This window comes from Bos taurus, chromosome 2, assembly GCF_002263795.3.
Source record: "Bos taurus isolate L1 Dominette 01449 registration number 42190680 breed Hereford chromosome 2, ARS-UCD2.0, whole genome shotgun sequence".
NCBI classification, from domain to species: Eukaryota; Metazoa; Chordata; class Mammalia; order Artiodactyla; family Bovidae; genus Bos; species Bos taurus.
Genome location: NC_037329.1, coordinates 89,927,888 through 89,954,175, shown reverse-complemented (window position 1 = coordinate 89,954,175; position 26,288 = coordinate 89,927,888). Strand labels below are relative to the sequence as shown.

General features: G+C 38.6%; 1 protein-coding gene across 2 annotated transcripts in view; it reads left to right on the top strand.

Moving 5' to 3' along the window:
- TRAK2 (trafficking kinesin protein 2) overlaps positions 1-18,555 on the top strand; it is a 72,866-nt gene extending 54,311 nt beyond the window's left edge. The window contains exons 8-16 of one of the 2 annotated variants that reach the window (XM_059874761.1): positions 845-975; positions 1,408-1,482; positions 2,701-2,838; positions 4,917-4,996; positions 5,301-5,498; positions 6,806-7,104; positions 8,639-8,905; positions 12,966-13,071; positions 14,678-18,555. In XM_059874761.1, coding sequence (XP_059730744.1) covers positions 845-975; positions 1,408-1,482; positions 2,701-2,838; positions 4,917-4,996; positions 5,301-5,498; positions 6,806-7,104; positions 8,639-8,905; positions 12,966-13,071; positions 14,678-15,356 — 1,973 coding nt within the window. In that variant the 3' untranslated portion in view covers positions 15,357-18,555. The remainder of the gene's footprint in view (positions 1-844; positions 976-1,407; positions 1,483-2,700; positions 2,839-4,916; positions 4,997-5,300; positions 5,499-6,805; positions 7,105-8,638; positions 8,906-12,965; positions 13,072-14,677) is intronic. The other variant, NM_001206233.1, reaches the window with a different exon arrangement.
- Positions 18,556-26,288: the final 7,733 nt, after the last annotated feature.

Genomic DNA, 26,288 nt, shown 5'->3' with positions numbered 1-26,288 from the left:
CAATGATTTCAATAAAAACATGTCAAGAAACAATTTAAATAGTTACTAAAAATCTTGGAATATAACATTGAGCCCACAACTCTAAATAAAGTTCCATTTGTATTTTTAAGAAATATCTTTGTCATCATTAAATAAAGACCTATATTTCTGCCTGTTACAGCATATTAAAATGAAAGGAACCAAAACTCTTATGTTGTTGGTGCAGAAATAGTCCTGTAGAGAATATGATTGCCAAAGTCAGGAAACTGATTAGTAGCAAAACTAGAGCTTAAATGATGGTGTAAAAGATAACATTCAGTGAGTATCTGTGTTTCTATAAAGGAACATATTTTGCTTTCATGTATTATTACCTAAATTAAAAAAAAAATAAATCAGTTGGGAAAAGATCAGCTTTACTAGAGAAAAAGTTTGAATCTCTCTGTAAGTGTATAGCCTTTGTTATATTTGTTGAGTTTGATTCTCATTTCTTTTGGGACCTTATTTATATCCCTGATGATTACTCAAAAACATAGTGTCTCAGCACTTGCAAACATATATAATTCACCTATCTTTTTTCAGCTTTATCCTTCATAAAGAAAAAGACAGAGGCAAAATCTTTAGCTTGTTTGCCTTTATAAGTTATCTCTTTTTGGCTTCAGTGCCTCTTATTAAATTCCCAGCATTTGTCTATTTCAGAAGAACCTTCAGTTTTCTCTGTTGGGTTATTCAGGTTTATTACTTTAAATTTATGTTAAAGAAAAATCAATTCATGATAGCCCAGTGCTTGTTACAAAACAGGATTTGGCCCACAGGCCATAGTTTAATGTCCTATATTTATATTAATTAAAAGATTTTTGTTTTCCAGGTGAAACCAATGCTCAGATGTCCAGAATGACTGAAGAATTGTCTGGGAAGAGTGATGAACTGATTCGATACCAAGAAGAGATTTCCTCTCTCTTGTCTCAGATTGTAGATCTTCAGCACAAACTTAAAGAAGTAGGTTCATTCATTCAACAGATGTTTGTTAAGCACTGACCTAATACTTATGCACTCTGTTAAGTGCTAAGCAAAATAAACATAGTCCCTGCCCTTTTACAGTGCTGTAGTCTTTCTGACTCCTGTTTTAGTCTTCTGTCATAAAATATCGTGAATAACTACTTTCAGATCATTATTTCTTTCCATTAAATGGAATTCTCTTTTCCTCAGAAAGTTGTGGTATGAACTACTGACTCATGCTCTTTGTCCTTTAAACACCTTGATGGATTTTGTGTTCTGCCCATTTTATTGCTATTGTTTGGCTTTTGAAAAATTAGCTTTTGCTATTCCTTTGGACTCTCCCCTGGAAAACATTCTCCAGATGTCTTAAAAAGAGAGTAACCTCTATTTTACGTGAGAAGGTTTCATATGTCTCTTTTAATATGTTGTTAGCATGTGATTGAGAAGGAAGAACTGAGACTTCACCTCCAAGCTTCCAAAGATGCCCAAAGACAATTGACAATGGAGGTAATGAGATCTTCCTTTATCTTGTGTAATATGGGAGAGAGGAATTAATAGTTTCTTTCTTCTTTGTGAATAAGAATGATTAAAGATGATTACCAGGTTTGAAATAACCACAGAAGATTAAAATGAAATTATGAGATCTACAAAATAAAGCTTTTTAAAAATTCTGTCTCTAAAACTAATAATAACATGACAACATCCTTCTTAGCAGGGAAACCTTGAGATTATAAGATTTTTTAGGAATGTATGATCGGGCAATCTCCATTTTTAATAAGCACCTCTAGCCCTAGTGATGCTGATCATCTAGTCCACATAATACATACACTTGAAGAACCTTTTGAAGTTAGAATGTACTCTGAAAATTATGTACTGTTTTAACACACTTATGTATTCTAACTATAAAAGAAAGTTTCTGAAACAAGGGAGAAGAAACTACCTGTTTTATGTCGATTGAGTACCCTGATATCTTTTTTTTTTTTTTTTAAGATTTTATTTATTTATTTATTTTGGCTGTGGTGAGTCTTCATTGCTGTTTACGGGCTTTTCTCTAGCTGCAGCGAGCAGGACCTACTTTCTAATTGCTGTTGCATGCTTCTCATTGTGGTTGGCTTCTCTTGTTGTGGAGCATGGGCTTCAGTAGTTGCAGCTCATGGGCTCTAGAGCTTGGGCTCAGTAGTTGTGGCACATGGGCTTAGTTGCTCCATGGCATGTGGGATCTTTTTGGACCAGGGATTGAACCCACTGTCCCCAGCACTGGCAGGTGAAGTCTTAACTGCTCGACCACCACAGAAACCTGCACCCTGACATCTTATAGACTTGATAGACTTGATCTTGTCATTTGCAAGCTTCAGAGAGATGTTTAAAAATATACATATCTAATATTGTGCTAAACTAACTTGACCATAGCTACTATACTTCCTCTATAAGTTTTTTTTTTTATATAAGAAGCATTAAATACTGAATTGACAGCTATGGTTGTCTCAGTTACTTTTCACATTTTTAGGAAATCATGTTTGTATATAATTCTGGCCAAGATACCTCTAAATCTGGCAGCTGGAAATATATATACTTTCCTTGCTTAGGCTGTTTCAGAGTCTTTGTAGAAAATTTAAATTCATGAAGTTAGTCCTCTGGATAAAATTTAAACTTATCTCAATTTTTTTTTTCCTGTTGTCACTTTGTAGTATAATAAGGTACACTAATCGCCCTCCAATCTTTCAGCTTCATGAGTTACAAGACAGGAATATGGAGTGTCTTGGAATGCTACATGAATCTCAAGAAGAAATAAAGGAACTTCGCAGTAGATCTAGCCCTGCAGCTCATCTCTACTTCTCTCAGCCATATGGAGTTTTCTCTGGGGTAAGGAACTGATAAAAATATTATGTATTTAAGGAAACTTGCTTAAGATTTGATGGTCCTTGAGAGTAACAGGGTTGTTAGTAACCCTATTACCCCTTAATACTTCAGTGTGTATGTATTAAAAAAAAAAAAGGATCCTCTCAAGGACATTCTCCTACCTAACCACATACAACCATCAACTCCAGGATATTGACATTGATACAATACTATCACTGTCTCATCCACAGAGCCCATTTAAATTTCGCCAATTGTCCCAACAATGACCTTTGAAGGGTACATTGCATTGGGTTGTTACAGTCTGGAACAGTTCTTCTGTCTTTGTTTTGTCATTTATGACCTTTGTAGAATGTCTTCAGTTTTGATTTGTCTGTTGTTTCCCCACAATTAGATTTAGGTAATGCAATGGCACCCCACTCCAGTACTCTTGCCTGGAGAATCCCATGGATGGAGGAGCCTGGTAGGCTGCAGTCCATGGGGTCGATAAGAGTTGGACATGACTGAGCGACTTCACGTTTACTTTTCATTTTCATGCATTGGAGAAGGAAATGGCACCCCACTCCAGTGTTCCTGCCTGGAGAATCCCAGGGATGGGGGAGCCTGGTGGGCTGCTGTGTATGGGGTCGCACAGAGTCGGACACGACTGAAGCAACTTAGCAGCAGCAATGCATTTTCAGCAGAAATAATGCCATATTCTCCTCAGTGCATTGTATTGGGAGGCACACATTGTCTTTTTGTCCCATTACTGATGATGTTAATTAACTTTGATCCCTTGGTTAAGGTAATATCTGCCAGTTTTTTTTCACTGTAAGGTTAGTCATTGTTAATTAATTACTAGTTAATTGAATTAACATTACTAATTAACTTTTCAGTGATGAAAATTGTCAGATACTACTTTAAACAAGTGATCAAAATAACTATTTTGGGGTGATACTTTGATACTGTTTAAATATTATGTTCCCCATCAAGCTTTACCCACTAGTTTTAGCACCCATTAATTGGGATGTATCTGACTCAGTTATTACTATGATGGTTGCCAAATGGTGACTTTTTAATTCCATCATTTTTTTTCAGCTTTTTAAAATTGGCATTCTTTTGTCAGAACTTTTCTGTCTCATTTATTTATTCATTTGTTCATTTAGGTTATGCAGTATAGACCCATGAATTCCTATTTTAATCAGTGGATTATAAGCCATCATTACTCTTTTTTATTTTGATACTTAAATTGTCCCAGATGTGGTCAGTAGGATCTCCTTCAGGCTCTTCTTGCCCTTTCCCTGGCCCGGCCTTCAGATCAGCCATTCTCCAAGGAGCTCTGGTTATTTTTAGTGAGGAATGATACTTAGAACCAAAATCTGGGTGCTAGGTATGCCTTGCCACTAGAGTTATTATTGCTTTCAGTCCCTCTCAACAGATAGAACTAGGAAATATATGTATGTTCATATGCACCCATATAAACACATGTATATCTATCTTTCTATTCATATCTTATGTTTCTATGCATATTTAACATCATGAGTTCACACCAGTACCTCCAATTCTAGTCATTGTCAGCCCCATTGAGTCTACCATCCATGCTAATTGAATTTTCACCTTTGATCAGGGGAAGGAGAGGATTGCTGATTTTTATTTTAAACAATTTTTTATATTGTAAAAGCTTTACATGTTCATTATAGAAAAGTTAGAAACTAGAGAGGACCAAAAAGAAATGGTTAAATACTATCAAATCCTGACCTCCACAGAATCACTATTAACCTCTTGGTTTATAGCCTTTCAAACCTTTTATTTTTGTGTATCTGTATATGTAATACATTTATATATCATAATTGGCTTTTCCCATTGCTTCCTGTAAAAATATATATGATGAAAAAGTAGTCGTTTCTTGTATAAAAGCTACATTTCCAGAATGTCTCTTTTCTTCCCCTGCATTTTAGCTTATGACTGTTTTCTTGTGTTTTCTTTTACTATAACACTGAAAGTATTGGATTCTGGGAATTCTATTAGATAATTGAAAGGTCGTTTATTTCTCATAACAGGCTTCTTAGTTAATCACTGTTAGTACCCTCAAACTCTTTTCTTAGGAATCTCTGGCAGCTGAGATTGAGGGGACCATGCGTAAGAAGTTGAGTTTGGATGAGGAATCTTCTCTCTTTAAACAAAAGTAAGTACAGGTCGTATGTGTTGTTACTAGACCATTGGGATGGAAATTGAAAAGCAGCTACAATCCAAAGTGACCAGTATTATGAGATTCAGTAGTATATCTTCTTACTATTCAGTTCTTTCCTGATAGTGCTCCCATCTGTGAGAGCATTCTCTTGTCCTGAAATTTATTTTCTAATAATTTCTCCCAAACTTCAGAGGCTCTTCAGGGTGGCTTTGTTTTTAATGAGCTGCATTTACATGCATCTTTTCTAGAGTACTCCAATGGTAGGCAGTGGCAATAATAAACACTTCTTTTTTGACAGAGCCCAACAGAAACGGGTATTTGACACGGTCAAGGCTGCCAATGACACCCGGGGTCGCTCTGTCCCATTCCCAATTCTACTGCCCATCCCAGGCTCCAACCGCTCGAGTGTCATCATGACAGCAAAACCATTTGAATCTGGCTTAGAACCAACAGAGGGCAAAACAACCCAGAAGAGTAACTTGGAGGAAGATCCAGGGTAAGAAACATGGATTCACACACAAATTTCAGCATTGTTCTGTGCTGTCTGAAGACAACACTGAAAGGAACTATCAGTTCGAATTCAGTAGTGATGCCTTGTATCATTATTCGTTAGACGGATCACTGGAGTGAAAGGTTTAATTAATTATATTCAAAATGGAGTTTGCATTGAACTATAAAATTCTTTACTTCTTTCTTCTCTGGTTTGGCAAAATTTGAGTCTCTGTCTTTGTGTTCAGAATCAAATTTGTTTGAATCTGTTTGGTCATTGGCAGTTATGCATAGCATTAGATGATAGTTTCTCATAACCCGTGCTCATAATTTCAGCTTTGGTGCCTTTACGATAAACAATAATCTTGAATACCTATTAAGGAAAACTAGATTGCTCTTAATTTCCTATTTGTTTAAATTGAGATTTCTGTTTCTGTTTTTTTATTAATTCAGTTCATTGAATTTTGTTTAACTAGAAATTAAAGAGAATTACTGGAAAGTCAACTGAAAGTTTTTGAAAATTAGATGTTTGGCACCTGAGAGAAGTCATTCCTAATGCAGAAGTCCATTACCCTGGGTTTTTTATTGTATTGTCTGGTCTTAGGGGTAGATTCTGCACCCATGGTAGCCTTATGTGTTGATACTACCTCATTGTACACAGTTACCTTAGGAAAAGATCTAACAAGAACATCTATGTGAATTCACACGTGGAATGCCTAAAACTTGGCTTACTACTCTTTCTTTTGGTATCAGTTGTAAGATATCTCCGATTTTTTTAATCTTGAGAAGTGAAAAACTGTGTTGCAGAACTATGAAAATACAGTATTTATGAATCTTGTTTTCTTTTAAATGTCTGCAGTATTCATAGTGGATTTTATGGCCTAAAGTAAATTTTTTCACATTTTAATATTTTTGAAATTGTTTATCTTTTGCTGTTAATGATGTGTTGTAGTATAATGAGTAGCATTTTTAATTTCTTAGTAATACATAAAATAATGATATCTCTTGCCCTCAATGGTATTATAGATTCAGTGAAACAAGATAACATTTATAGCTAAATGAATTAAGTGAAACAGAAATTTTAATAAACACAACATAATATAGCCTATCTGAAGTCATCTGAAATGATCTATAAAAATGGTACAATGTAGTATTAGAGATCTGGGTTTGTTACTATTTCTGTATTCCAGCTATCTAAGAAAAATACGTGTTTTTAAGATCAGTCTCTCGAACATTCACCATTGTGGAAAGGAGAGCTCTTTGCTGTGCTTCTGACCCTCACAGATGTAGTCAGTGAATATGATTTTCCCATAGGAACATCCAGAAGGCGGATCAACCAGGACCCTCTACAGAGAGCGATTTGGCAACAGCACTTCATCGCCTTAGTCTTCGGCGACAGAACTACTTAAGTGAGAAGCAGTTCTTTGCAGAAGAATGGCAGCGGAAGATCCAAGTTCTGGCTGACCAGAAAGAAGAGGGTAGTGGCTGTGGCACGCCCACAGAGAGCCTGGCCTCCCTCTACACCGACCAATCGGAGATCACAGACCTAAGCAGTGCCAGTTGCCTTCGAGGTTTTATGCCTGAAAAATTACAAATTGTCAAGCCCCTTGAAGGTAATAAGTGAGGGCCATTTCTAAGCGATGTTGCTTATGGTTTTGCCTTCCCCTGGAAAGGACATGTCTCTTGTAATTGTGCAGGAGCTATCTTTATTATCCCTAAATCTTCACTGTTCATGTGACCATGCACTGCAGAACTTTGTGGAAAATTAATGAAGAGATTTGCATTCTCCACGCCATCAGCTGTCAGTTCTCTTCTACAGATGTTGTTTTTATACAAATGTGGGGGAAGAGAAGTAATCTTTTCTTGTCCTTTGCTGAGGAATATCCTTGATAGTGGGGCTTTCCAGATAGCACTAGTGGAAAAGAATCCACCTGCCAGTGCAGAAGATGTAAGAGATGTGGGTTCAATCCCTGGGTTAGGAAGGCCCCCTGAAGGAGGGCACAGCAACCCACTCCAGTATTCTTGCCTGGAGAATCCCATGGACAGAGGAGCCTAGCAGGCTACAGTTTGTAGGGTTGCACAGAGTTGGGCATGACTGAAGCAACTTAGAATGCATGTACACATCCTTGATAGCAGTTTTCATGATAAGATAAATGAGATATGACAGATGAGTAAAAATAATCTAGATGGAATACTTCATCTCTACCTTTTGTTTCAAGAAAGAGTTCTTTACCCAAAGAGTGTCTTTTACTTAGAGGTATGTGTGTCTGTATTTTTCTTTTGTTCAGTTAGAAAATGTTGTTAATTTCAAGTCAGTTTCTATTCTGTCTTAAAATGGGACTTGAATTTAAAATAGATTTCTTTGTTTCATGGAATATTGACAATCTTCAAATGATCCTCTGCTATTACCATAAAAGAGTCTGCATTAGACAGAATTTTGAGTTGATAACCTAGAAGGACCTCTCAAACTCAAAGGTGTTATGTTCATTTTATTAATGGTCAGTGCAGATATTTGCAGCTATTTTTAGGATTAAATGACTCTTAGTGACAAGTAGCAACTGCATCTGGTGCAGGCACTTGGGATGATCATTAACCTGCATTTGCAGACAGAAATAGTGAGGATATGTCCTCCTTTTATCATTTCCTTAGCTTTCCTACTCTCCCTGAGATCCTGGTGAAAGGACATGAACACAGTGGAGAAGTATACAAAAAATCACTGTAATTCAAGATGCCTTCCAACATAGGAGCCTAGCTTTTGAGTTCAAAGCTCGTAAGCATAGTTCCAAAACAGAGGAATATTGATTTTTGTCACCTGGAAAAACACAGCCCCACATTGTACATATCTCTTCTCATCACTGCCTCAGCATTCTAGTTCCTATTAAGCATGTTGACTTGGCTTTTTCACCCCTGCTTTAGATGTTCTTTTTAAAGTTAACTTTTGAAATAAAAAGATGATTATTCATACCTTTAGCATCTTGTTAGTTTTCAACAGAGAACTTCAATGTACAAATTTTACCAAAATAATAAGACTGAAAAAACAGTTTTATTATTATCATTACTTTTTTACACACATAATTTTAGCTTCTTTCAAGATTTAATATTTGTGGGAAATTTAAAACCTGTTCCTTTTTTTGTTTGCATACTCAGGATCACAAACTCTGCATCAATGGCAGCAACTTGCTCAACCAAATTTAGGAACCATTCTTGACCCACGACCAGGTGTCATCACTAAAGGCTTTACCCAGTTGCCCAAGGATGCCATCTATCACCTCTCAGATTTAGAAGAAGATGAAGAGGAGGGTATCACTTTTCAGGTTCAGCAACCTCTTCAAGTGGAACAGAAAACATCAATATCCCAGCCAGTAACAGGAATCTTCCTGCCACCCATGACTTCAGCTGGTGGTCCAGTTACAGGTGAGAAGAGTATAGCTTGTAACCAGTAGTACTTTGCTTTCTGCATCACTGTATGATCAGCTGACTGCCTCTACTTAAGTCTTACTGGAGTGTACTCATCTTGAAAATAGGGTAGTAGAAATGTATAGCGTAAGTGCCCCTTCTGATTCTCTCCAGGTCTTAGCCAACCTGCATAAATAGATCAGGCAGAGAGGAGAGAGCAATTCAGTCAATGGTTCACAAACCTTTAGGACTCAGCATCTCTCTGAACTCTTTTTTTTTTTTTCAATTGAAGGATAATTGCTTTATAGTATTGTGTTGGTTTCTACCAAAAATCAACATGTATCAGACATAGGTTAACCCATGTCTCCTCTCACATGAACATCCCCCCTACCTCCCTCCCCATCCCATCTTTACATTCTTAAAAATCATGAAGAATTCCAGAGAGCATGTCTGTGTGGGTTGTATCTACTTATAATTTACCATATTAGAAATAAAAACTGAGAAATTATTAAAATATTTATTAACTCATTATTTTAAAATAGTTACATATTAACACAAATAATATATTTTATGAAAAACAGCTGTATTTTTTCAAGTAGTGAGAAAAATGGTTTAGTTTTATAATTTTGCAAGTCCCTAATTTACAGATTAATAGAAGATAGCAGGATTCTTGTGTCAGCATCTACATTCAGTCTATTACAATATGTTGTTTTGATTGAGAGTATGAAGAAAATACAAGCTTCCCAGTTGGCTCAGGGGGTAAAGAATCCACCTACAATGCAGGAGACACAGGAAATACGGGCTTGATCCATGAGTTGGAAAGATCCTCTAAAGGAGGGCATGGCAACCTACTCCAGTATTCTTGCCTGAAGAATCCCATGGACAGATGAGCCTAGTGGGCTGCAGTCCATAGGATTGCAGAAAGTTGGATGTGACTGAAGTGACTGAGCATGCACACTTGAAGAAAATACAGCCTTGCCATCATCAAAAAATCTGCAAATAATAAATGCTGGAGAGGATGTAGAGAAAAAGGAACCCTACACTGTTGGGACTGTAAATTGGTACAGCCACTGTGGACAGCAGTATGAAAGTTCCTTAAAAACTAAAAATAAAGCTACCATATGATCCTGCAATCCCATTCCTGGGTATGTATTTAGAGAAAACGTTAATTTGAAAAGCTACATGCACCCCAGTATCCATTGCAGCACTGTTTACAATAACCAAGATATGGAATCAAACTAAATGTCCATCAACAGATGAATGGATAAAGAAGATGTGATGCATATATATTACATAATACAACAGAATTATTCAGCCATAAAAAGAACGAAATAATGGTGTTTGCAGCAATATGGATGGACCTAGATATTATCATACTAAGGGAAGTATGCAAGACAGAGAAAGACAAATATTATATGATATTGCTTATATGTGGAATTTTTAAAAAACTAATATAAATGAACTTATATACCAAACAGAAATAGATCCACAGATGTAGGAAACAAATACATGTCTACCGAAAAAGAAAGGAGGGAGGGAGGGATAAATTTGAAGTTTGGAATTAACAGATACACACTACTACTATTATATAAAATCGATAACCAACAAGGACCTAAGGACCAAATTTACAGCACAGGGCACTATACTCAATATTTTGTAATAATCTATAAAGGAAAAGAATATAAAATAATATATGTTTATATATATAACTGAATCATTTTGCTGTATACCTGAAATACAACATTGTAAATCAATTATACCTCAATAAAATTAAAAAAAACTTAAAGTTTAAAAAAAGGAAGTACAGCCTCACACAGATATCTGGTTGGAAAAGGAAAGTGTGTTTTAATAGCCTCTTCAGATACTTGTGAATATTACACCAACACTTGATAAGGGGTAGTTTCTTTAAGGTTTATAACAATGTAAATCTAAAACTTTTCGTACTTTGTTACATTAAAATCTATTAGTCTGTTCTACACTCTGAATACATCTTTTACCCATGCACGATTTTATAACATCATGCACTGGTCATTTGGAAAATATTGGTTCACTAAGTTATGCAGATCTTCCAAATGTTGACACATTTCATTATATAATACAATAAAATCATGTAATATTACCCACCTATCTCATTGGGTAAGTCTTTTAGTACTAGGAAGCTTTCAAGCTCTCAGTGGTGGGTTCAAGTCTACCAAAACAGTCATTTTCACTTCAAAGTTCAAATTTTGTCACTGGCAGCAAATCCTTTCAGCTATTTTCTTGAAGAGACAGGCTCACTACATTTTTTTTTTGAAGAAAATGTTGCCATACTGTATAATACAGGGAATTCTGCTCAGTGTTATATGGTCTGAATAAGAGGGGAGTTTGGGGGAGAATGGATACATGTATATGTTTGGCTGAGTCCCTTTGCTGTCCACCTGAAACTCTCACATTATTAGTCGGCTATTCCTCAATATAAAATAAAAAGTTAAAAAAAAATGTTGCCACATATGCAAATCTGAATAACTGCAGTTTTTGTATTAATTGTTCTTTTAAGTAAAAATGCTGTTCTGTCAAAAAAGATAAAACTTAATTGCACTTGTGCTTTTCCTTCATGTAAGCATTGTATCTCTGTATGCTGCAAAGAAGTACTTAATACTTACTTCCCATTTCATCACATAGAATATTAAAAAGATTCAAGGGCCAAGATTTAATAATTTATACTGCTTCATCAAGGGCATTTTAATGTGAATTTGACCTTTTTTTTGCTACCATAGTTGGACAGCAGTGAGAGATGCTAGTACCACTTGGTGCTTTTGCCCTGTTTTGTGCTCAGGAGCCCACAGCTTTATTCAGTGTCACCTTTGCATCAGCAGTGCAAACGCCAGCCCAATAGGAAAGACAGACAGCATCTTAATGTTGCTGTGAAAGTAGTTCTGACCTGTAGATCCCATCAGTTCAGTTCAGTTTAGTCACTCAGTCGTCTCCGACTCTTTGAGACCCCATGAATCGCAGCACGCCAGGCCTCCCTGTCCATCACCATCTCCCGGAGTTTACCCAAACTCATGTCCGTCGAGTCAGTGATGCCATCCAGCCATCTCATCCTCTTTTGTCCCCTTCTTCTCCTGCCCCCAATCCCTTCCAGCATCAGGGTCTTTTCCAATGAGTCAACTCTTCGCATGAGGTGGCCAAAGTACTGGAGTTTCAGCCTCAGCATCAGTCCTTCCAATGAACACCCAGGACTGATCTCCTTTAGGATGGACTGGTTGGATCTCCTTGCAGTCCAAGGGACTCGCAAGAGTCTTCTGCAACACCACAGTTTAAAAGCATCAATTCTTCGGTGCTCAGCTTTCTTCACAGTCCAACTCTCACATCCATACATGACCGCTGGAAAAACCATAGCCTTGACTAGATGGACCTTTGTTGGCAAAGTAATGTCTCTGCTTTTTAATATGCTATCTAAGTTGGTCATAACTTTCCTTCCAAGAAGTAAGTGTCTTTTAATTTCATGGCTGCAATCACCATCTGCAGTGATTTTGGAGCCCAAAAAAATAAAGTCAGTCACTGTTTCCCCATCTATTTCCCATGAAGTGATGGGACCAGATGCCACGATCTTAGTTTTCTGAATGTTGACTTCTAAGCCAACTTTTCCACTCTCCACTTTCACTTCATCAAGAGGCTTTTTTAGTTCCTCCTCACTTTCTGCCATAAGGGTGGTGTCGTCTGCATATCTGAGGTTATTGATATTTCTCCTGGCAATACATGGTGCAAATCACACATTGAGAACCACTGGAGTAGTTTGGCTAGAAAGATTGATGACTAGTTTTTAGATGGTTTGATTTTTTTTTTTTTTCAGAATGTGTTTTTCTCTTGTTTCTAAGCTGTTTTAAATCCGTTTGATTACAATTTCAAATTATTGAAGGATTCAGCTATGTATTGATCAGTGGATACTATTACAGTGTGTATATTTCATCTCTAGATTGTGGAATTTTTGTATAAAAGATACTTGATAAATGTCATATTATTAATAATGAACTTTCTACATTATTAACCTAGTCTTTCAATTTTGTGTTTGATTCTCTAAAATTCTCCACGTCAGTTGCAACCTCAAACCCAGGCAAGTGTCTGTCCTGCACAAACTCGACATTTACATTCACCACCTGTAGGATATTACATCCCTCTGATATCACTCAGGTTACCCCCAGGTAAGAGGGGCTGGGCAGTTGGATCCTTACTACTTTCTTCAAATATATTTTACTAAATTTCTTTTTTTAATTACTGTCTTTTTAATTCCTAGAATTTTAATGTTCTGTGATAATTTGCCTTTAGAATATAATCATTTGATGATTATAACTCTTACAAGGAGACAAAGAGCGATTATGTAGTGTCTAAATGAAGAAAGTGAGGCATAGAACTTTTGGGTGACTGGTCCAAGGATAGAGAGGTAGTAAATGACCCAACTGAGCCTATACAGAGTATTAGCCAAATGGAACAACTGGAGGAACTAGTTCTCGGTACAAGACTGCCCTCTGTTCTGATACCACCTGCTGGTTCAGGAGATTCCCAAAACCATGCTCTTGTTAGACTGATATTCTAGAAGGACTCACAGAACTCTCTGAAAGCTATCGTGCACATGGTTACTATTTATTACAGGGAAAGGTTACAGGATAAAATTAGCTGAAGGAAGAGACTCTGACAGGTCAGAGTCTGGGAGGACTCTACACATGAAGCTTCCTTAGGGTTCATTACTTTCCTGGAATTGATGTTTGACAGTCACACAGAGTACTGCCAACCAGGGAAGTTCACCTAAGCTTCAGGGTCCAGATTTTTTACTGAGCTTTCACTGTGGAAGGCATGATTGACTACCCATATAGTTATAACTCACTATAAATATAATAACTCACCCCCGGGTCCACTGACCCAAAGCTTCAACCCTGAATCACAGGGTTAGTTTTTCTGGCATGGCCAGTCCCTACAACTATAGGCTATGGCCAAGTCCACCCCAAGATCTAGCTAGTGTGGCCAGTCTCCTTCCTGAACAAACATACTTCTAGCAAACATGGCATAGATTACCTCCCAGAAGCAGAAGGCAAAGGCAGAAACCTCTGGGCAGTCCAAATCATGTATTACACAGGCTAAAACAATAAGCAATATTGCTGTAGTTTCTATCCTACCAATTCCCAAAAGAATCTACGGTAGTTTCCAGAGATACCTAGAACATTGCAGGGATAATGTTAACTAGAAGTAGAGAAGAATAATTATTAAAATAATTTTAAAATATTTAATTATTTAGAATAATTACAATATTATGAAGAAATAAGTTTCTCCTTCAAAGAGCATCTTAGATTTAATTTTGAAATATTGTATTTTCTAAAGGGTTGAAGAATTGTTAAACTGTGGGTTATCATCTTTTGGTTTATTTTGCTTTACAGAATGGATATATTAATAAAAATTTCTAAAGTTTATTTTCTTCAGTATTTAAATTTCTTTGATTTTTTAATCATAAATTTTAATTATATTTCCACAGGTGACATATTTTAGAGTTAAAATTTAAGAATAAATTTATCTAAGAGTATAGTAAACTTTTTCATATTCTGTGAAAATAAATATGTTTCAGTAAGTTAATGACTAAATTACAAATAACCAATCTTTGAAGTAACACATCAGGATTTTCATTCCTCAGATACTGATGTGTTATCTGTTCCTCTACATATGCTATGGATAACTACTGTAATTACCTTAAATGCTCACTTCGGATTACTTTTTATTTTTAAACACTCCCTCCTGCTTTTTTTTTTTTCCTTTGTAAAGCTCTGGCTTCCCTTCCTTATCCTGTGCAAGCAGTGGTAGCAGTTCATCAAACACAGCAATGAATTCTCCTGCCGTGTCCTACAGGCTCAGCGTTGGTGAATCTATCACTAACCGACGAGATTCCACCATAACCTTCAGCAGCACCGTGAGCTTGGCCAAACTTCTACAGGAGCGAGGCATCTCCGCTAAAGTGTACCACAGCCCAATTTCAGAGAACCCCCTCCTCCAGCCTCTCCCTCGAGGCCTGTCTACCCCTTCCATACCACCAAATTCACCATCTCATTCACCTTGCCCTTCTCCTTTGCCCATGGAGCCTCGAGTGCATCTCTCTGAAAATTTTTTGGCCTCCCGACCAGCAGAAACATTCCTCCAAGAGATGTATGGCCTGAGACCATCCCGAAACCCTCCTGATGTTGGCCAGTTGAAGATGAACTTAGTGGACAGGCTGAAGAGACTGGGGATAGCCAGAGTGATCAAGACCCCCGAGGCCCAGGCAAATGGAAGAAGCCAAAAAGCAGAAAATGGTCTTCAAAGACCAAACTCTGCTGTCTATTTAAATTCAGGGAGCAATTTACTGAGTGGACTGAGGAGGAATCAGAGTCTTCCAGTCATGTTGGGTAGCTTCAGCACCCCAGTTTGCACATCATCCCCCAAAATGGATATCCTGAAGGAGGACTGAAGTTCAGCAGTTGACTGATGTCTTATCAAGTTAGCACATGAAGGAAAGATTTGCACTGTTTATATGTAGTCTTGTCTGAGAGAAAAGGAATGTCGCAGAAGGGTTGTGAATGTAGAAAGGGGAGGGTGAACGAATGGAAACAGGATTAGCATGAGGTCTGTCTGATAACTTGAAAGTATAAATGAATGGGTCATGAGTATTTGGAGGCAAGGGAAAGAAAAAAGGTTGAATGTAGTCCTTCAGTTGGTTTTTCTTGTCTTGAAAATAAAAAGTGACTAGAAAATAAATCCAGTAATATTGAAACACACCAGAAATACTGAACTTCCTAGTACACTTACCTCTGGTGAGCATAAGCAAGAAGGACCTAGGTTAGGAGATGGGATAGAAGAAGGAGCAGCTTGGACCACTGCCTTTAGAAGCTGTTCCAGAAGGTTTCTGGGGTAAACTCGGTCTGTTACTGAGACAACAGTGATATGGCCTTTATGTTGGCCCCTGTTAACGTCTGGTTAAATTACACATCCATCAGAAAGTAAGCTCACTGCATTATCAAACAAGGAATTTCACCTTTTTCGTAAGATCAGAGTAGTGGAGACTCCCTTTTTGCTTTCTGTTTTCAGGACTTTGAACCCCTGGAAGCCCAAACGTCATCCACATTCCTTTTGCATTTGTGATTAATAAGTGTTCAGTTTTTTAATTTGTATTTTTATACAATATCCCCCTCAAACAGTGTAAGTTGGGGATGGGGGTAGGAAAGATTTATTTTAAGAAGGGAAGTGTGGGTACATTGGAACCAAGGAATCTCGTTTTCAGAATATTTATTCTGAATAAATGTAATGACCAAGTTGTATGAACATAGTTACATGTCTTTCAAATTTCCTTGGAGGCTGGAAAGGTTAAACCAGAAGTGCAATCAATAGGAATTTGAGAATGTTGTGTGTTTATGTCTATAAGGGTTTTTGTAAGGAAAGTTGATTGCAAGTAAACTTTTTCCAAAATATGCTATGCATGTTTTTAATGAAGAATGACATGTATTTGCACAAAAATTCTCAGGCACAGTCTAATATTATAAACTGAAGTAAAACCCAGGTGCTTGCTTTGAGATTGTTTTTTAATATAAAATAAAATTAAGACACATTTGCCTTTTTCTTAATATCTAGAATTAGAGAATGACTTTTCATTGGGAAAGTCAAAGCTTTTGTTTTTTCTCTGGGATTCTGTTTTTGTTTTTAACTATGTGAAATGGCAAAGTGAAACTCGGGGATTAGGTTTCAGCTTCCAGTGGTGTGATGCAAGGCTGTGAATTAGGAAGAAACAGACCTGTTTTTTGAGTATTGCTGACCAAGGTCTTTATCTCGGCCATGAAGTTCAGAAAGAAATGCCATCACACAAAAGGCATAATAGAGAGAAGCTAGAAGGGGGCTAGTTATTTTTGAAAAGGGGAGGCATGTTACTTGATCTTTTCAGTGTTTCATTAGCAGATTTTTTGCCCCTTTGTTCTGACTTAAAGTGCAAGGCCTTTTCTGAAGTATTCTTGATGGGAGTTTTGCTCCTGGGGCTCCCATCTGTACACCTGTTACAGACCAGAAGAGGGCCTTCTCTCTTCTCGAGCTGCTTCATGTGCTCAAAACACACATGCAGTAGTAAAATGTGTGGGTTTTCTGTGCTTTTTAAAGATCTTTTAATAAGACTTTTCTAAATAAATTTCTCAAAATTAAAAGTGAGAGTGTCCTCTCCCTGTTTTCTCCCCCATGCTCAGTCCTTCTGAAGTCAGAAGACTGTATACATAGATGTTCAGAAAGGATTCCAGCTGGTATGTAAGTGAATGTCAGTGTCCTGAATGTGAACCAGAAGAATTCCTGATGCTTCAATTTCTAAAATATTCCCATTTTAAATGATAATATTTGAGTTTCTACTTCATAAAGTAACTCTGGGGTGCTTATTTTAGACAATTCTTTAAGCTTTTTATTTATTCTCTAAGAAAGTAATCTTCCTATTGCCAGTTGCCGAGAAACATCAGGATCTAGGAAAATGTAGGGCCAGAGAGTAGTACAAAGTGTTAAATTATCAGAGTTTATGTATATTATATAAACAGCTATAAGTTAAGCAAGATTTGGGCATGTTATGTATAATTAGTATATTTGTAAAATAACTGATGCTAAAATGATCGCTTTAGAGGCAGGGCAAGAGCATATTCACAGCCAAATAAACCTGTCTGATTAAAGAAAAGCAGACTTTGGTTCTTGAAAATTAAACTGATGTTGCTGTTCCACCAGAAACACAAGGATTATAAACTGATGCTTGCTTGTCTCTAGAAATGAATCCTGTTTTGAAATTGGGTTTTGTTGTTTTTGAAATTTCCATCTAAAATCATTTTTGAATACTGCCTGAGACTCTCTATTATAATGAAATAGTGTGCAAAGGATAGTAAGAACTGGAGCCTTGTAGCAAGTTCTTTCTTAATTTATCTGTTATGCTTTAGCACTGTTCACATTTTAATTTTCTTATATCCACTGTGTAGGTACTTTAATGCCAGTTTGGAAAACGCCAATCTTTGTTTTTTCTTCTGAAGGCTCTCAATGATTATACCTCAGGTATTTCTGAGTATCCTGTTGCTAGGAGGGATACCTTCCCTGTGAATTCAGAATTAAAAGTTCTCCAGAATTATCATGATCCCAAATCTTATGTAAATAGCTTTACCCATGGGTCTTGGAAAAAAGTTAATGACCATTGTTAAAGTAGTTTTTAAAAAAAATTTTGTACTCTATGTCCTTGATTTGACCTGAATAAACAGACTTTGACAAAGGGAGGCATGTTATCGGCAGCTCACAAGAGCCTGTTCTCTAGAAAAGGTGTATTTTTATACAGTATTCAAAGCCTGTTATTTTTTTCTGGTACTTAACTAGTACTTGTTCAAACATTGACTCTTGACATCTGGAACCAGAGCTCCTGGTGTTCAGTGGCCCACTCCTCTGATGTTGGATGCCTGCAAGCCTGTACCCTGAGCGCAGCACAGCAGAGTCGACACTGAGTGGCCGCTTTGCCTTCACAGCTGTCAGGGAGTGACGTGGGGCCCTCTGTGGCTGCCGGCGAGATACTGTAGTATGATATCTGGGGCTTGACTTTGTCAAACGGCTCTTTGTGCACCTACCTTTGCTTTGTTGAATGTAAATCAGATAATAAACATGAGTATCTTCTTAAATTTTCCTTTGTCTTTCTGTGGTTTTGTCCCAGTTCTTTTCACAGATAATCCTGCATAAAGTCTTTCCTTTCTGTTATGTTGTTTTGGGTACTGAGAACAAGCTCTATTTGCCAAACCAACAATAGTCATGAGTAGTAAACAGATATCACTGTATTTTCTTAGGTTTTTAAAATAGAATAACCATATTGTTTCCTCAGCAAAGCATCAGCAACAAAAAAATAAAACCTAAAGTTGTTGATATGCAGATCCTTAAGACTCAGGAAGTATGAAGCAATTCATTTCTGATGGTCCACAACTGACTACTGATACTTAACTATTTAGAAACTGTTTCCAAGAAATAAAAATTGAAAATTGTTGGATTTTAATAGAAAAGATTCTTTGATGTTCTTTTTTCTCTGTCACATTTTAACTGCTATATTTTTTTAAAGCTCACATGAGCATTTTGTGAGAAATGAGTCCCCACTTCTTTGATATATAATTTAGTGATGTTCCAAGCATCTTTGATTGTGTTTTCTTTCACAAATGATTATCAGTGCATGTGTTTGAAGTTCAAAAACCTGATGAAATAAGGCTAAAGATTTGAGGCTTTCAGCATGCTGTTGCCTTTCGTTTCTGTTTTTATTATATGTTTGAGTTATGCTAGTATTGGTTTTTCTTTTTTTCATTAGTTTTTATGAAGTAAGGCTAAAATGCCCCCCCAAATTTTTTTTTAATGAAAAAATGCTGGGCAGGTTTGCCAAAGATGCCAAAACACAACTGTCAGGCATGAAGTGCTTTTTCTTTAGGGTAAGAAAGCATGAGTGAAGCACATCAAAGGTAATGTGAGAAGTTAGAGAAAAAAGTATGCTGCTACTGCTAAGTCGCTTCCATCATGTCTGACTCTGTGTGACCCCAGAGATGACAGCCCACCAGGCTCCCCCGTCCCTGGGATTCTCCAGGCAAGAACACTGGAGTGGGTTGCCATTTCCTTCTCCAATGCATGAAAGTGAAAAGTGAAAGTGAAGTCGCTCAGTCGTGTCCGACTCTTAGCGACCCCATGGACTGCAGCCTACCAGGCTCCTCCATCCATGGGATTTTCCAGGCAAGAGTACTGGAGTGGGGTGCCATTGCCTTCTCCATAGAGAAAAAAGTATAAATGTCAAATATGTTAAAAAGTTTAATTCCGTTAAATTTAATTTTTTTTACCTTCTCAGCAAAATTGTTTAAAAGCAAGAATTTCACATTATATTCAAACAGTACAATGGGCCAGAAGATTACAACGTATTTTGATTTCATTTAATTCACTACCACTTTTACAGCTATTTCACCATCTCTCAAAGCAACCACGAAATTCATACAATAATGTGAACAATTCGCACCATGATTCATTTGCATTCCATCTAGATCTTTATACCTAAATATATTTACAGATAATCAGGACCCATACTGCAAAATGCTCTTCAGCCACAATATGTAGTTCCTGCCAAGTACCACTCCGATATATGAGCACCTGTGGAGTTACAAATGAAAACATGAAGCAAAAATGAATGCTCAGTGTCACTGGGAAACAGTATCTCATTATGGGTGAATCCAAGCATTCAAGCTTTCTAAGAGTTTTTGAACAAGTTCCCTTTCCTCTCACCTCACTGCTCTTGCCCTAGTCCTTTCTGCATTCCAAAGCAGGGTCTCTGACCTTAGCAGCAGAACAACCCAGAAACATTGATAGCATGTGGTCACAGGCATCTTTTGTTCTGAAGATAAAGGGCAAGAGATGGCTGAAACTGTTGCCCTGGGTCCTTGATGATGTTTATGATGAGAATGGATGTTTAGGGTTGCAGGTCCCGCTATCCCAAAACTGAGTTCAAGATCGAGTGCCCATGTGCTCTTTAACAAAGTTAGGTGTTTGAGCATACCTGTGATACACAGAGCCCTCTAAAGTCCAGGGCTCAGGACAGCGGCCTCCCTGTGTAGGTGAGAGAGTGGCACTGCGGGCTTGTGCATGATTCCTGTGGCTCCCTGGCTAGGGGCCATTCGGAAACTATTGAATGTGTCTCTGGGATTTAGCGTGGCACCTTTAATTCATCTTGAAAGACAAGGAATGATCAAAGAGAAATGAAAATAATGATGAGCTCCTTAAGAGTAATACTGACTTTTCCACACTGGGAGTATTCTCTTACAGCCACATGAATGGGAAGGAAGCTTATAAACGATCACCAGCTGATCACATTTGCCACTTCAAGAGGTCTGCAGTGTTACAGAAGATGATGCCCATTTCCCCAACCAATGTGCAAACTAATTTTGATGATGTGTGAATTGTTAAGTCACTGTTTCTCTCATTCATTTATTCAGCTTGCTGCTGCTGCTGCTAAGTCGCTTCAGTCGTGTCCAACTCTGTTCGACCCCATAGATGGAAGCCCACCAGGCTTCCCTGTCCCTGGGATTCTCCAGGCAAGCACACTGGTGTAGGTTGCCATTTCCTTCTCCAATGCATGAAGGTGAAAAGTGAAAGTGAAGTCACTCAGTCGTGTCCGACTCTTAGTGACCCCATGGACTGCAGCCTACCAGGCTCCTCCAACCATGGGATTTTCCAGGCAAGAGTACTGGAGTGGGGTGCCATTGCCTTCTCCATTATTCAGCTTATACTTGGTTATACTATTGGTATTCTAGCCTCTTTCACCTCCATTCCAAATACTAAGACAGATTGCTTTAGGGAAAGTTGCTGAGAACTTTAGTAGCTTCAATTCCCTTATGGGGTCTTTTGGAAAGAGCCTCTTAGGCAATGCCAAAGTTTCTCTAAATTCAACCAAAAAGAGAGCAGTTAACTCTTAGCTCCTAGAAGTTCTAGTTAACACTTAGCTCCTAGAAGCTTTCATTTCTGTCCCTTCTGCTGTTTTAGAGCTGTTAAAGTTGTCCTTATGTCTAAAAAAAGGAAAGGAGGGAAAAAAACACAAAGTTGTCAGTGCTGAACCTCAGACAAATGGCTGGGGTTTTCCTTACCCACTTCATTTGTGTCTTTGTTTTTAGCCACTCTCCACACGAGACCCAAATCCTGTATTTAAAGGCATAAGACAGCCTTTAAATATAAACTTTCACCCAATAAACAGACTCAAAGTAAATCTCCAATCCCCTTTTTCTCTTGGTAGTTTTTCTCCCTCCCTTTTAGCTTTTGAAGTCATCCCCACCCTATCTTGGGACTTCCTTGGTGGCTCAGATGGTAAAGAATCTACAGGCAATGTGGGAGTCCCAGGTTCGATCCCTGGGTTGGGATTATCCCCTGGAGAAGGAAATGGCAACCCACCCCAGTATTCTTGCCTGGAGAATCCCCATGGACTGAGGAGCCTGGCGGGCTACAGTCCATAGGGTCACAAAGAGTCGGACACGAATGAGCATCTAACACACACACAACACCCAGTCTGCTCATGGTACTTGGAGTCGTGGCAGCCATCATGCAACCATGAGGCTCCCCTCTGTCAACACACTGAGGGTGGCAGGACAGAAAAATGGAAAGAACCCAGTTCTAAAATGATATTTCTGAGTCTGCACCAACTCTGGTAGCATGACCAGCAGAATTTGTATTTCATGAAATTAATGAACATCTTTGATTTAAGCCACAATCATTCACATGATAGTTGTACATATTTTAACTAATACATGGCCCACAGTTTGAGAAATGCTGTCATAAATATTGTTTCTCAGGGCTCTGTTCTAGACCCTCTTCTCTTCTTACACACACCCTTTCCCTGTATGATCTCATCCACCACCTTGGCTTAAAATATGATCTACTTTGAAGACTCCTAGTGTTTCTGGCCCAGACTCTTCTTTTGAACACCCCAAACGTAACAAACTCTGTAACAGACCTCACCACTTGGATGTCTTCCTAGCACCTCAGACTCAATAATCTAAGAAATCATGACCTTTTTCCCTGAACTTGTTTGTTCCTCAGACTTTCCCATCTCGATAAATGACCCCACCATCTACTCAATTGCTTGAGCTAGAGACCCAGGAATCATCACCGCTTCCTCCTTCTCCTTCAGTCACCAAGCCCTATAGTGTCCTCTTTCTCTCCATCTCCACTGCTTCTCCCTAGTTGAGGCCACTGTTGGGTCTCATTTGGCCACTGCCACAGACTCCTAACTGGTTTTCCTCCCATGGCCCCTCCAATTGTTTGTCTACACTGCAGTCAAACTTATCTTTCTAATATACAAAGCTAGTTAAATTCTTTCTCTAGTTAAAACTATTGCCTGACTCATTAAATTAGAAAGGGATCTTTTCTATCCACTCCCAGGACATGGGGTAAGGCCCTCAACAAAAGCTTCATTGTGCTTTTATTGAATTTATTAATTGTCTGTTTCCATACTAGTCTCTAAGCTCTTTGGATCAGGGGAACTGAAGTATCTTCCACACCTCACAACAGTGCCTGGCACACAATAGATAGTAAGTACAAGATGGTGGAGTAGAAGGACATGCCCTCATCTTCTCCTGTGAGAACTCCAAAATTACAAGTTGCTGCTGAACAACCGTTGACAGGAAAATGTTGGATCCCACCAAAAAAAAAAAAAGATATCCCACATCCAAGGGCAAAGGAGAAGCCTCAGCAAGATGTTAGGAGGGGCAAAATTGCATTTAGAATCAAACCCCATACCCACCAGAGACACTCAGAGGGCTTAAACAAAATCTTGTGTGCACCAGGAGACCCCATGGAGATTGAGCCAGACCTGCCTTTGAGTGTTTGAGTGTCTCCTGCAGAGGTATGGGTCAGCAGTGCCCTGCCACAAGGGCAGGGGCTCTGGGTGCGGCAGACCTGGGAATGGAATAAGCCCTCTTGGAGGAGGTCGCCATTAACTCCACCATACAGCTGACAGAATTTACACAGGACTGGAGAAATAGACTCTTGGAGGTGCATACCAGGACCCAGGAGAAAGGAGCAGTGACCCCACAAGATACTGACCCAGACTTGTCCATGAAGGTCCAGGAGTCTCCGGCAGAGGCGTGAGTCAGCAGTGGCCTGCTGCAGGATTGGGGCACTGAGTGCAGCAGTGCATGCATGGGACCTTTGGAAGGAGGTCACCATTATCTTCATTACCCCCACCATAGTTTGGCCTCAGGTCAAACAACAGGGAGGGAACAGAGCACTGCCCATCAACAGAAAATTGGATTAAAGATTCACTGAGCATGTCCTCACCCATCAGTTCAGTTCACTTCAGTTCAGTCACTCAGTTCAGTTCAGTCGCTCAGTCATGTCCGACTCTGCAACCCCATGAATTGCAGTACACCAGACCTCCCTGTCCATCACCAACTCCCAGAGTTTACTCAAACTCATGCCCATTGAGTCAGTGATGCCATCCAACCATCTCATCCTCTGTCATCCTCTTCTCCATCTGCCTTCGATCTTTCCCACCATCGGAATCTTTTCAAATGAGTCAGCTCTATGCATCAGGTGACCAAAGTATTGGAGTTTCAGCTTCAATATCAGTCTTTCCAGTGAATATTCAGGATTGATTTCCTTTAGGATGGACTGTTTGAATCTCCTTGCTGTCCAAGGGACTCTCAAGAGTCTTCTCCGACACCACAGTTCAAAAACATCAATTCTTGGGCATTCAGCTTTCTTTATAGTCCACCTCTCACATCCATATATGACTACTGGAAAAACCATAGCCTTGACTAGATGGACCATTCTTGACAAAGTAAAGTCTCTGCTTTTTAATATGCTGTCTAGGTTGGCCATAACTTTTCTTCCAACCAGTAAGCATCTTTTAATTTCATGGCTACAGTCACCATCTGCAGTGATTTTGGAGCCCATAAAAATAGTCAGCCACTGTTTCCACTGTTTCCCCATCTGTTTGCCATGAAATGATGGGACCAGATGCCATGATCTTAGTTTTCTGAATGTTGAGCTTTAAGCCAACTGTTTCACTTTCATCAAGAGGCTCTTTAGTTTTTCTTCACTTTCTGCCATAAGGGTGGTGTCATCTGCATATCTGAGGTTATTGATATTTCTCCCGGCAATCTTGATTCCAGCTTGTTCTTCTTCCAGTACAGCATTTCTCATGATGTACTCTGCATATAAGTTAAATAAGCAGGGTGACAACATACAGCCTTGACGTACTCCTTTTCCTATTTGGAACCAGTCTGTTGTTCCATGTCCAGTTCTAACTGTTGCTTCCTGACCTGCATACAGGTTTCTCAAGAAGCAGGTCAGGTAGTCTGGTATTCCCATCTCTTTCAGAATTTTCCACAGTTTATTGTGATCCACACAGTCAAGGCTTTGGCATAGTCAATACAACAGAAATAGATGTGTTTCTGGAACTCTCTTGCTTTTTTTTGATGATCCAGCAGATGTTGGTAATTTGATCTCTGGTTCCTCTGCCTGTTCTGAAACCAGCCTGAACATCTGAAAGTTCATGGCTCATGTATTGTTGAAGCCTGGCTTGGAGAATTTTGAGCATTACTTTGCTAGCCTGTGAGATGACTGCAATTGTGCAGTAGTTTGAGCATTCTTTGGCATTGCCATTCTTTGGAATTGGAATGAAAACTGACCTTTTCCAGTCCTGTGGCCACTGCTGAGTTTTCCAAATTTGCTAGCATATTGAGTGCAGCACTTTTACACCATCATCTTTTACAATTTGAAATAGCTCACCTGAAATTCCATCACCTCTCTAGCTTTTGTTCTGCCCATCAGAACAAGACCCAGTTTCCCCCTCAGTCAGTTTCTCCCATCAGGAAGCTTCCATAAGCCTCTTATCCTTATCCATCAGAGGGCAGACAGAATAAAAACCACAATCAAAGAAAACTAATCAAACTGCTCACATGGACCACAGCCTTGTCTAACCCACTGAAACTATGATCCATGTCATGTAGGGTCACCCAAGACAGACAGGTCACGATGGAGAGTTGTGACAAGACATGGTCCACTGGAGAAGGAAACGGCAAGTATTCTTGCCTTCAGAACCCCATGAATAGTACAAAAGGCAAAAAGATAGTACACTGAAAGATGAACTCCCCAGGTGGGTAGGTCCCCAATATGCTATTGGAGAAGAGTGGAGAAATAACTCAAGAAAGAATGAAGAGATGGAGTCAAAGCTAAAACAACACCCAGTTGTGGATCTGACTGGTGATGGAAATAAAGTGTGATGCTGTAAAGAAAAATATTGCATTGGAACCTGGGTGTTAGGTCCATGAATCAAGGTAAATTGGAAGCGGTCAACAGGAGAGGGCAAGAGTGAACATCAACATTTTAGGAATCAGTGAACTAAAATGGACTGGAATGGGTGAATTTAACTCAGATGACCATTATATCTACTACTGTGGGCAAGAATCCTTTAGAAGAAATGGAGTAACCCTCATAGTCCACAAAAGAGTCTGAAATGCAGTACTTGAATGCAATCTCAAAAATGACAGAATGATCTCTGTTCATTTCCAACACAAACCTTTCAGTATCACAGTAATCCAAGTCTATGCTCCAACCAGTAATGCTGAAGAAGCTGAAGTTGAACAGTTCTATGAAGACCTTCTAGAACTAACACCCAAAAGAGATGTCCTTTTCATGATAGGGGGCTGGAATGCAAAAGTAGGAGGTCAAGAGATACCAGGGAGTAACAGGAGTAAGGAGTAAGAGTCAAGGAGTAACAGGCAAATTGATCTTGGAGTACTAAACGAAGCAGGGCAAAAGCTAACAGAGTTTTGCCAAAATAACACACTGGTCAGAGCAAACACCCTCTTCTAACAATACAAGAGAAGACTACACATGCACATCA